The sequence below is a fragment of the Nicotiana tabacum genome, chromosome 22, assembly GCF_000715075.1.
Source record: "Nicotiana tabacum cultivar K326 chromosome 22, ASM71507v2, whole genome shotgun sequence".
In the NCBI taxonomy this organism is placed as follows: Eukaryota; Viridiplantae; Streptophyta; class Magnoliopsida; order Solanales; family Solanaceae; genus Nicotiana; species Nicotiana tabacum.
Window position 1 is genome coordinate 81,290,252 of NC_134101.1, and position 13,418 is coordinate 81,303,669.

Here is a 13,418-nt window from a genome sequence, read left to right on the forward strand (position 1 = left end):
AGCCGTTGCAAACACACTAAGGGAGAGAATCTCGGCGGAAATTAGGGAAAAGCTGATTTATCATGGGTTCTCCACTATGTATTTTTAATTATATCTAAAGTAGGATCCTCCACTATAAAGAGGATGGCTACATTTCTGTAGAGGGCAGTTCTTTGGCTTACATTGTAATTCAAGCACCATATTCTCCTATATTCAAGAGTTACTCTTTTAAGCTTCATAAATTGATTCATCTTGCTTAGTCCTAAAAATCATCTTCTTTACGACCTTATTTATTTTGCATTCTTTGCAATCCATATTTGATATTTCTATCTATCCTTACGATTTGTATTTAGCTATATCATATATCCTTAGAACTACGTATAAATTTAACTCTATCCATTTTTCGGGTAAACATAGGTATGTGTTTGGACAAAAGTGGATCAAAAGCTGATGAATGGTGCGAAATGGGGAGTAAAGACACAAGAAAAAGAGCTGAAGACAGCACGTTCAAAGGTTCATGGCAAAGGCCGACAGAGCCAGAGTTAGCTCTCACTCAAAACAATGAACTGAGGCCATTGTGTAAGCCAACGCGAGGAACAAGATGGAAAAAAGGGAACTGATAGCTCGTTCAAAGGGCGCGTACCAGTTTTCCCAGTCGACATGGAATTGAACTAAAACATCTTCTCTATCTATAAATACACCCTAAATACGATTTTTTCAGAACTTTTGACCTATGGAGAGTAAGGAACGTCCTTGGAGCTTGAAGTTTATCTTTTCTTTTGCCAAACTTGGTGATTTGTGTGTTTCGTTGGTTGATTTATCGTTTGGCTAGTATGTTTATGTGGAGCTAAATTTCATGTTCTAGGATTTTGGTTCTTTCATGACTATTGTTATTTGAATACTGATTTTTATTTCTTGATTTATCATATTAGTTTTATTCAATCTTGTACTTAATTATTTGATTGCTTGATTACCAATTGAATATTATCTACGAATCTAGAGTTAAACTTGGGAGAAAAAAATTCTAAATTGCAAATAGGATTGAGTAGAGCTTGTTTCTGAACTCATAGCTCGGGAGTGATTTTGCAGTTAGGATAAGATATACCTAATAGTCATGCTCAGTTGAATACCGAATTTTATTCAGTCTTCAGAGATTCCATATAATAGGGATATAGGGTTGATATATTGATAATAGGCACATAGTACCGCGGAAGTATGCTAGTCATATGTATGATCGGTCAACTAGTAAACTAGACAAATTAAGAAGTTGAATCAGTTGAAGAATACGATAGAAATGTTAGATAGCCCATAACCCTAGATCGTTCTCATCATATTGATAACATAAAAATTTGTTCTTGCTCCGTTTAAGGTTCATTAGTTATTTTTTTTTTTTAGTTTAATTAATTTAGAATTAAATACTTTTGAGTTTATTCTTTGTTTAGATAATTAGGATAGTCTAATTTAGTTAATAGTTGATAACAAGTCCTCGTAAAAACGATACTCTAGTTAACACTTTATTACTTGATGATCACGTATACTTAAAGATCATGTCATGAGTTCGAATTTACTAGTATCAATTATTGTTCATGAGTTGGCCTTTGAATACTCACATATAACTATGTAAAATTTGGTGCAGGACGGAATAACACTTCTATTATGAGAGCAAGCCAGAATTTTAATTTTCTGAATTTTTAAAATGATGATTTCAAATGTTAATAATTGGGCTTTAAATTTAATTTTTACACATATTTAATAAAAATTTTAATACAAATATATTATCTAAACAAAAGTTATTGGGTTCAGCAGAACCCGTATCTAGGTTTCTACCTCTGCCCTTGCTTATATTGGTCATTGATGAAAAATAAAAGTATACTATTTTCTTGAAGCTACGAAATGAAGATTTAAGAAATGTATTTATTTGATAAAAAATTTGAAAGGGAGAAGTGTTCAAATTTGGGCCGGTCGCCACACCTTACAAATTGGTGTATCGGGTAATTAAAGCAACACTTTTGTAGTTAAATTTCAATGAAGTCAAGATAGAGCCTTGATAATTTTTCTTATTGACTGATCAGTCTTGTAATATACAACAACAACAACAACAATAACAACAACTCAGTAAAATTTCACTAATGGAGTCTGGGGAGGATAGTGTGTACGCAGACCTTACCCCTACCCCGAAGGAGTAGAGAGGTTGTTTCCGAAAGACCCTCGACTCAAAAAAAATAAAAAGACAAAAGGACAAAAAGGAGACAATATTAGTATCACAACAACAATCATAGGATAAAATAGGAACACCATGAAATCCAGAAGAAAGATGCAAAGCAAAGGGAGACAATATTAGTAAATATTAGTATCACCACAATAATCATAAGAAAAATAGGAACACTATGAAATCTAGAAGAAAGATGCAAAGCAAAAGCGATAGCTAGTAAATAGGACATACACTGAAAAGCGAAATAGTAAGCTACAACATTACCACTAGCTATCTTAGACAAAAACCTTACATGGCTAGTCCCACAATGGTACGAAGTAAGGCACGACTTAACTACCTCCTAACCTACAACCCTAATACTCGACCTCCACATCTTCCTATAAAGTGTCATGTCCTCGGAAATCTGGAGCCTCGCCATATCCTGCCTGATCACCTCTCCCCAATACTTCTTAGGCCGCCCTCTACCTCTTCTCGTGCCATCCACAACCAGCTGCTCACACCTCCGTACCGGAGTATCTGGGCTTCTCCTCTGAACATGTCCGAACTATCTAAGCCTCGCTTCCCGCATCTTGTCATCAATGGGAGCCACATGTATCATCATTCCTAATCTTATATATCCTAGTGTGCCCGCACATCCACCACAACATCCTCAATTCTGCTACTTTCATCTTCTGGATATGTGAGTTCTTAACGGGCCAATACCCAACCCCATACATCATGGCCGGTCTAACCACCGCTTTATAAAACTTACCTTTGAGTATCGGTGGCACTCTCTTGTCATACATGACTCTAGATGCTAACCTCCACTTCATCCATCCTACCCCAATACGGTGTGTGACATTCTATTTGATCTCCCCTCTCCCCTGGATAATAGAACCAAGGTACTTGAAGCTGCCTCTACTCGGGATGACCTGCGAATCAAGCCTCACAGCCACGCCCTCTTCCCCTGGCTCAGCGCTAAACTTACACTCCAGGTATTTCGTCTTCGTCCTACTCAGCTTGAAACCCTTAGACTCAAGAGCTTGTCTCCAAACTTCCAGCCTCTCGTTAACACCGGCTCGCAACTCATCAATCAGAACTATGTCATCGGCGAATAGCATGCACCATGGCACATTCCCTTGAATATGGTGTGTTAACGCGTCCATCACCAGGGCGAATAAGAACGGACTGAGCGCAAAACCTTGGTGTAACCCCATTACAACCGAAAAATGCTCAAAGTCGCCTCCTACTGTCCTTACCCGAGTCTTAGCCCTATCATACATGTCCTTAATCGCCATAATGTAGGGAACCGACACACATTTTGCCTCCAGGCATCTCCAGAGAATTTCTCTAGGAACCTTGTCATACGCTTTCTCTAGGTCAATAAACACCATGTGCAGATCCTTCTTCCTCTCTCTGTATAGTTCCACTAACCTTCTAACAAGGTGTATAGCTTCTGTAGTTGAACGACCCGGCATGAACCCGAACTGGTTGTCGGATACATACACTGTCATCCTCACCCTCGCTTCAACCACCCTCTCCCACACTTTCATGGTATGACTCAGTAATCTGATACCCCTATAATTATTACAACTCTGGATATCACCTTTGTTCTTATATAATGGAACCACCGTACACTCCACCTCCACTCATCCGGCATCCTCTTCCTCTTAAAAATAATATTAAACAACCTAGTCAACCACTCCAAACTTGCTCTCCCCACACACTTCCAAAATTCCACCGGAATCTCGTCTGGCCCGGTCGCTCTGCCCCTACTCATCTTACGCATAGTTCCCACGACCTCCTCAACCTCGATACGCCTACAGTACCCAAAGTCATGGTGACTCTCGAAATGCTCCAATTCGCCTAGCACAATATCCCGATCCCCTTCTTCATTCAGAAATTTATGAAAGTAAGTCTGTCATCTCCTCTTAATCTAGGCATCTTCCATCAATACTCTACCATCTTCGTCCTTGATGCATCTCACTTGGTTCAAATTCCGAGCCTTCCTCTCTCTCAACTTGGCCAGCTGGAATAACTTCTTCTCCCCACCTTTTTTCCCCAATTCCTCGTACATACGACCATAAGCCGCAATCTTAGCCTCTGTGACCGCCAACTTAGCCTCCTTCCTAGCTGCCTTATACCTCTCCATGTACACTCGCCTCTCCTCTTCACCTATGCTCCCCACTAACTTCAGGTACGCCGCCTTCTTTGTTTCCACTTTACCTTGGACCACTTCATTTCACCAGCCTTGTAATATAATTTTGCTTATTGACTAAGTCAGCCTGGTACTTTGAACTAGGAAAAAAGATGAAAATAGTGTAGTGTTCAAACAACTAGGGGTGTACATGGACCGGGTTGGTTCGATTTTTATCACAACCAAATCAAACTAACTATATCGGTTTGGATTGGTTCGGTTTTGCCGAATTTTCGGGATTTTTGGATTTTTTTGTTGCATAAATATTATTTCAATCTTACTTTATTAAATTTTTGATAAGTAAATATTTATTTAGTAAAAATTAAAAAAATTGATTAACGTATGATCTATTAACATATTCTTATGGGAGAATTTTCTTAGTAACATATGATAGTTATTTTTTTAGTCGTCTGACAATATATAATTTTTGTTGATGTACACTTTCAAGGTTAACTGAATTTAACAATTAAATATAAAATCAATATGATACCAAGATAATAATATGTTCTAATTAATTTTAAATTATCAAAATATCACTTCAAATTCAAAAAAGATATAAGAATATAATAGATCTTGAATATGAATATGGAAGAACAAAGAGATTGACACATTCACCAATACTTGATAATAAAGTAATCATACAACCTATTATTTAAAGCTAATAAAGATAGAGCACTTCATATTTTACTAAATATTACATCACATAGGAGAATCTTAAATATTTCTTGATATTTTCTAAAGAAAATTTTATGAAAATTTTTAAAAGTATATATAAAAATTATATATTTATATGTCGGTTTGGTTCGAATTTTTTACTCAATATTAAACCAAATCAAATCAAACATAATCGAATTTTTTAATCGATTTAATTTAACTTTTCAATGTGGTGCGATTTTCCGATTTGATTTATACGCTAAACAACTTATGAAAGAGTAACAGTAGCCAGAAACCATTCCTACGAATCAATTCTACTCTTTGATCAAATAATTAATCCGTCGGTTACAACAACACACAGGGAGTCTTCCTATAGTGTGTGAGTCGGTTGTAGACTTGTAGGTAAGTAGTAGCACTAATTTTTGTACGAACAAAGAACGTAGTGAGATTGTTGAAATCTTTCGAATCTTAATAAAGTCATTGAATTTAATTAAGTTTTGAAAATAGAAAAATCTCTTGATAGAGAACTTAACTTGTTCCTCCTTTACTGGCCTATTCGACTTGAATTCAAATCAATAGATATAATAGTTTGGAATATCAAATGTCTAAGGGTCCTTTGGTTCATGGGATATGAAAAATATGGGATTGTTTAATTATGTGTTTGGTTGAATTTTATTTCTATTATTAGAAATCTCGGATTAGTTATAAAATTATTTTTATACTACATTCACGTGGGATAACAATCCCAAAATAAAAGCAACCAAATGACATTGACAAAAGTATCCTTCTCCATAACTTTCTTCCAAAGTCCTTTAAGAAGAACAAGGTTAAAATTTAAAAATAAAAGTTTATCTAAGTTTATCTATTGCAAAATTAAACGCATACTTCTTTTATTTTCTTTTACTTGCCTGTTATACTAGGAATAAATTTTTCTTTTTTACTTGTTCCTTTTAGCAAATCAAGAAAGATTTATTATTCTCATCCAATATTACCTCGTATTAAATACTCACACTCCCCAAATTATTGTAGTTACAACTTTAATAACCATCAACAAGGATAATTAGTAAAATAGATCCTTAATAAATAATTTTTAAGTGGCATGTGGAGTCAATATAGGACTAGTAAAAGAGAATGGAGAGAGTTGTTTATATTGTATTCCGCATATTCCATTTCTAATCAATTGAAATACTTACTAAAAAATATACCCACTATATAATTATGTCGTTATTTGACTCTCATATTATAATCGTCACAGTATAATTCCAGTATAACTTGTTTAGGAAAAAAAAAAAGTTGTTCGTGCTGTATTTTATTTATGGTCCTCCCATAATTATTTATGCATTTGTCTTCCCTCCTTGCTATATATAATTTATATATTCATTCTCTCTTCCCCCTCTCCCACATTTTCCAATCCCGTCTTAATTACTTCCCACCTTCCCCTCTCTCTCTCTCAGAGATTTATTTTCTTTCCATCCGTTTTTTCTAATTTTCTCCACCAAATCCTCTCTTTGAAATCATTCTCATTACATTGTATATATGTATCTCTCATTTTCCGTCCGTTACTTATTCCAACATTCTCCCGTTTTCTTTGCTACAACGCATGAACTGAACCATAAGTCTTGCCTCTTACTATGCTATACCATCTTTGATATTTCCTTTTCGTATTCCACTCTTTAATTCCTTTATATATAATATCTTCATCATATATAATCCATTCTTGGTTTTCTTATTAGATTATATTCTTCTTCCTATATATCCATACTAGTAACTCTTACGATTTCCACCTTTCTACTTACTTCTTAGTAATATTAATAATAATTACTATCACTTCTCATTACAAAGTCTTTACTAGTGTACTTGATTACTAAAAACCATTTATATGACGGGAATAAGTACTGAATTTTAAGTACAATATCCCGAAAACAAGGACTACTACTACTACTGCACGATCGAGTTATTATTGCTATTGGTTTTATCCAAGGTTTTATTGATTTCTCCCAGTAAAGATCCTCAATGGAATATGGTGTTACCTCCAGCAGCAGCGGCGGCGTCGATGCCTCTGAAACTCACCGGAAAAAGAAACGTTTCCATCGGCACACAGCACACCAAATTCAAAGGCTTGAAGCGTAAGAAAGATACTGCAATTTCAGAACCACAAAACCATTCATTTTGCATTTCTCACTTCTCCTTTTGAATATTATCGGAAAATTAATGATTTAACTTGTATACACTTAAGTGTGAAACTCTCAGTGGTATTTTAACTAGTAATCAGTTTGCTAGTTCAACAGTTATCAATTGTCATTCCATACAAGTAAAATCTATAGAAAAAATAAAATATAGTCATGTTGGTGTGCTTTAATTTCCTTTAGTACTACGTGCTAGTTTTTTGGTTTCAATAATAAGGAAGTTTGGTGTTTGTACTTTTCTAGGGTGTTCAAAGAATGTCCTCATCCAGACGACAAGTCCAGATTGCAGTTAAGCAAGGATTTGAGTTTGGCTCCTCGTCAGATAAAGTTTTGGTTCCAAAATAGAAGGACTCAATTGAAGGTGAAACATCTTTTTATCTGATTTGTAATTTGTTTGAAAGTAGTACTCCACTATTTTGATGGATTAATTAACAAAGATAGCCTTCTTTGTGTTAAATTTGTTTTTGAATTTTAGAGTCAACTTGAGCGAGCAGATAATTGTGCGCTTCGAGCAGAAAATGATAGAATTCGACGTGAAAACATAGCAATAAGGGAAGCCATCAAGAATGTGATATGTCCATCTTGTGGAGGCCCTTCAGTTACTGAAGACTCTTATTTTGATGAACAAAAAATGAGAATGGAGAATATGCAACTAAAAGAAGAGGTCTATGTTCACTCATTTATTATCTAATTTCTTGTCCAAATCAAATCTGTTTAATTTATTGCTCTTTTTCCCTTTATCTTATTTCCTTTTCTTGGCCTATGCAGCTTGACAAAATTTCAAGCATTACTGCTAAGTATATAGGGAGGCCTATTTCGCAACTCCCACCAGTACAACCTATTCATCCGTCCTCATTAAACTTAATGTCCATGTCTAGTTTTGGACTAACTGGCCCGTCCCTTGATCTCCATCTTCTCCCAGGAAGTTCAATGAGTACTCTTCCAAGTTTACCATTTCCTACATTGAACATCTCAGACATGGATAAGTCACTTATGGCTGATATTGCTGGCAATTCCATGGAGGAATTGATTAGATTGTTGCAAACCAATGAACCTTTGTGGACAAAGTCCACAACTGATGGCAGAGACGTACTTGACCTTGATAGTTACAACCAAATCTTTCCGAGGGCTAACAGTTCGTTGAAAAATCCAAATGTTTGCATTGAGGCTTCCAGGGATTCAGGTGTTGTGATCATGAATGGTTTAGCATTAGTTAACATGTTTATGGATGCGGTTAGTTTATCTTCTCTCTCTATCTCTAGTTCTACTTTTTCGGATTTTAAAATGTATACTGTTAGTATATAGAAGTTAAACCAATCTCACATTTATCGTTGTTTTCCTTCTTTTGTTGTTGTAATTTTGTAGAACAAGTGGGTGGAATTCTTTCCTACGGTTGTTTCAAAGGCAAGAACAATTGAAAGAATATCGTGTGGTGTAATGGGCGGCCGAAGTAGTACATTGCAATTGGTAAAGAAGATATACTTGTTTTTTTACTTGAAATCATATTCATATTTTTTGTTCAAGAGGCTGAAACAATTAGTCTGGCTACATGCAGATGTATGAAGAATTGCAAGCGCTTTCACCTTTGGTCCCGATGCGACAATCGTTTTTCCTTAGGTTTTGCCAGCAGATTGAGCAAGGTTCATGGGCAATTGTTGATGTTTCCTATGATATTATTCAAGAAAATCAGTATCCTTCCTCTTCATGTAAGGTTCATAGGCTCCCATCTGGATGCTTGATACAAGACATGCCCAATGGTTATTCCAAGGTTGTCTCTACTATCATAATTTTTGTGATTGAGTGCTATCTTTCCATTCTAGTACTACATCTAATTGGTTAATTCTACTGTGGAATAGGTTACATGGGTGGAACACGTAGAAGTGGAAGAGAAAGGTTTAATTCATAAGCTATATAGAGATCTTATACATAGTGGCATGGCATTTGGAGCAGAGAGATGGCTTGGTTCTCTTCAAAGATTGTGTGAGAGATATGCTTGTCTAATGGTCAGCGGCAAGTCTTCCCGTGAACTTGGAAGAGGTATTATGAATGGAACATGTGCTTTTATGTTGAATATTTCAATGTACGAGTTCAAGAAGTCGGATATATGAGTCTTTGTATCAATTTAACTCTAGAATTCGTCAACCTATGTTTTGTGAAGCTCACAGAGATAAAATTTCTTATCAAATGTAGTAAGAAAAAATAATGTGCTTGATGTAATGGTTGCAGTGATTCCATCACCAGAAGGAAAAAAGAGCATGATGAAATTGGCTCAAAGAATGGTGAGCAATTTCTGTGCCAGCATCAACCCGTCCAATGGACACCAATGGAACGCCATTTCCGGATTGGATGAATTTGAAATCAGAGCCACACTTCAAAAGAGCATTGACCCCGGCCAGCCCAATGGCGTAATCATCAGTGCAGCTTCCACCATTTGGCTCCCTGTTCCTTCACAACATATCTTCAATTTCCTCAGGGACGAAATGACTCGACCTCAGGTGTGGATACATTTATTAACCTCCTAGAATTTGAACAGAAACCATTATTCATTTATTTTGCAGTACATTGTAGATTGTTTGTTAGGAAAAAGTAGAAAAAGGAAAGACTTCCTTGCCACTAAAATTCTGCACCATGTTGTGTTATGTGGAATTACAGCTGCTATTATCTCCATTTTCAGTACAAGTTTAAATTAGTGTAAAAAAATTGATTTACTAAAATTTAACTACATCTATCTTGATTGCTCGGTGCAATAATAAACATATTCTTTCTTTTGAGGATTCATCAGTTTGGTATTTTTGTCCTTGACACAGTGGGATGTCCTTTCCAACCAAAATCCAGTACAAGAGGTAGCTCACATTGCAAATGGCTCTCACTCAGGGAACTGTATTTCTGTGCTCAGGGTAATATCCAAAATCCATCCTATATTTAACAAATAATGAAATGATTGGGTTTCCCCCTCCTTTATTTTTTCCTCTTTAAATTACGATGCAGGCCTATAATACTAGCCAGAATAACATGTTGATACTTCAAGAAAGTTGCATAGACTCATCAGGTTCACTAGTAATCTACAGCCCAGTGGATTTACCATCCATCAATATTGCAATGAGTGGTGAAGACACCACTTACATCCCATTGCTACCTTCCGGTTTTACGATATCGCCGGATGGACGACAAGGCCAAAGGTCCAACGAGGCATCATACAGCAGCACAAATAATGGTACAATGGGAGACAATGGGTCAGAGGGTTCACTTGTTACTGTTGTGTTCCAGATTTTGGTGAGCAGTTTGTCATCATCCGCCAAAATGAGCCCAGAATCAGTAAGCACAGTTAATAACCTTATAGGCAACACTATCCACCAAATTAAAGTTGCCTTGAATTGCTCCACTTCCTGAGAAGTTAGCTCATGAATTCAATGAAGAGATCTATTTGGATTTAGTTGAGAATTATCAATGCTATGCTTCTTCATCAATAGCCTGCAGGAGCTGACACAATGCTTAGTACATCCATATGCTGCTTACTGCTCCTGCCAAAAGCTTTATTACAGTTTGACAACTCATAGTCTTTCCTATTATTTTTTTTACTTTCTTTTTCAACAGCGGTAGCGGTGTCCGGACGCACTACCATTATTCCACAATTTTTTTTATTTTTTATTTTTGGTTAATTTTCTTTTGTTTTTTCTCAATTCTTGGTTTTCTTGAACCTCCATTTCTGCTTAAAAGAGGGAGTCAAGAACGCACCATACTTTTCTTTCTCTCACAAATCACATCCCTTTCAAGAAAATTTCTTGGGTAGAAAGTGCCTCTGATTGTACTCTGTTCAGGCAAGAAAATTGTATGGTTCGGGTATTGACTTCTATGCATTAACTTACTTTCATCAATCTAATGGATTTGATTTTTCTATAAAATAGAGTTTAATTACGTTCTCATCTGTCTATTTCTCTCTATCCATATTTGTATATTTCCTTCTGGAGTTGTACATTTATTCAAAATGTGGTCCAATGTGTGAGAAAAAAAAGGAGAGCCATGGGCCACCATGGTGGGGCCAAAACAGCGACCCATAGAGAAAGCTTGTGTGCTAACATCAATAGAGGCCTTAATTCTCTCGCTGTTCTAATGGAGATTTATGGTGAGAAATAGTACCGTACCAAGATGTAATATTAGTACAACCCCGTCTGGTTGATGTACAAATAATGTTACATCATCTTTCATACAAAATTAGCAAAAATAGGTGCATATTCATGTCAGATACTTACATAAACCTTAGGATACATACAATTAATCAAGTCTATGAATAGACTAAAATAAAAGTGAATATATGAACTCTACTAATTATAATTTGCTATTGCTGCGATGTTGAACATATTCAAAGAGCTTGTAAGAGTTTAGGGTTCATATCCTAAACTGAACATTCTTAATTACTTATAATATTATGCCTGTCATAGTCAGAGTTACTTAACTCAATGAAGGATACTTTGAGAGTTGCGTACATGGTTGGACCACTACAGACTTGAGAGAGTTAGAGACCAATAACAGGTCTTTAACAATTTTTTTCTTATGCATTTTCCTCTTACTCTTATTTTTATTTTTTAATTTTTTGTATAAATGACCCGTTTTTAAAAATAAAAAAAATTCAATTATTCAACACATTGTAATTGGGCGGGTTGGATGAAATATGAATACTTGCTTTTTTATCCGGCACAAGCTAACTATTGTATCCCGGAGAAAGAAAGAGAAGAAAACTAGCCTAACATAGTGTGAGCAGTCTTTTATGTTCTCCTTGTTGCAGCCAGGGGAGAGTTAGGTGGGCGGAAAGAGTTTAGCGAAACACCTTTCGTCGAAAATTACACTGTATATAGAGTTTAATTTTTTTATATATGTATCAGATGTTGAATCCCCTTAGCTTATTCACGTGTTTACTTTTTTTATTTTTTGAATCCCCTTGGTGAAAAAAAATCATGCTTTCGCCATTGGGACTGTAGCCATTTTAATATTTGATTCACGAGGGAAACATTAAAGCTATGGTGGTGTCACGACCCGAAATCCTCCACTGCGGGGTCTTGATGGCGTCTAACATCCACTTGCCAGGCAAGCCAACATTATTACACAATTAATCATTTTAAAATTAATTTGAAAATAATTTAATAAGAAATAAAGTTGTAGAAATTCAATATATATATATATATATATATATATATATATATATATAACAATTTCAAATAGTGACTAATTAAATCCTGGAATCTGGTGTCACAAGTAAACGAGCATACTAGAAGTGCTACAACCAAATGTCTGAATGAAAATACAACTGTTTGAAACAAAATAAACAGTAGAACTAGATAAGGAAGGGGACTTCAGGGCTACGATCGTCGTGCAACTATACCTCAAGTTTTCGTGAAAGAAAGCTAATCCGAGCGAGCCTCCACTAGCTACTGTTGGGACCAACACCAGAATTTGCACAAGAAGTGCAGAAGTGTAGCATGAGTACAACCGACTCCATGTACTCTGTAAGTACCGAGCCTAACCTCGACGAAGTAGGGACGAGGCTATAACAAGGCACTCACTAAAAACCTGAATGTATAAAAAACAATAATAGGAAAAATAGAGAAAACGAGAATTTAACATAAAATCGGAACTGAAAACACATAATAGAGGGCCACACAATAACACTTATGCTCAACTTCTCAATATAATAAAATAACAACAACACAGAGAAAACAAGTATAACATGGAAACTGAAAAATAAAACTACATAGCAGAAGGCCCCAGAATAACATCAAAGCTCAACCTCCATGATAAAATACGGATATGGAAAATAATAGCTCAAAACAGTTAAATTACGTCTTCTCCATTGCGGCGCACAACCTGATCCACAAATATATAAATAAATAATGTCTTCTCTGCTGTGGCGTGCAACCCGATTCACAAATATATAAATAGCATATTTTTCTCCATTGCAGCGTGCAACCCGTTCCAAAATATAAATATACAATTGTGGCGTGTAACCCGATCCCAAACAATATAAATTAAACGTATAAACTACATTCAACTACGACGTATCACAAAATAAAACGTAGTAAGATAATTATATAGTTAAAGACATAAAGCGGATAAAAGTAGTTATCTAACTTTACACAAAGTCATAAAATAAGTAAAGATAATCAATAAATAAAAATACGGATACATGGTAACAATTAGCAAATAAAGGCATGAATTT

At 35.6% G+C, this 13,418-nt stretch overlaps 1 protein-coding gene across 1 annotated transcript; it reads left to right on the forward strand.

Moving 5' to 3' along the window:
* Positions 1-6,413: 6,413 nt before the first annotated feature.
* Positions 6,414-11,121, forward strand: LOC107790784 (homeobox-leucine zipper protein HDG11-like). Its single transcript, XM_016612744.2, has 10 exons — positions 6,414-7,147; positions 7,451-7,568; positions 7,683-7,871; positions 7,976-8,440; positions 8,573-8,674; positions 8,763-8,975; positions 9,064-9,244; positions 9,434-9,702; positions 10,015-10,104; positions 10,196-11,121. The coding sequence occupies exons 1-10, from the start codon at positions 7,035-7,037 to the stop codon at positions 10,595-10,597; spliced, it is 2,142 nt and encodes a 713-aa protein (XP_016468230.1). The 5' UTR covers positions 6,414-7,034; the 3' UTR covers positions 10,598-11,121.
* The last annotated feature ends 2,297 nt before the right edge of the window (positions 11,122-13,418 follow it).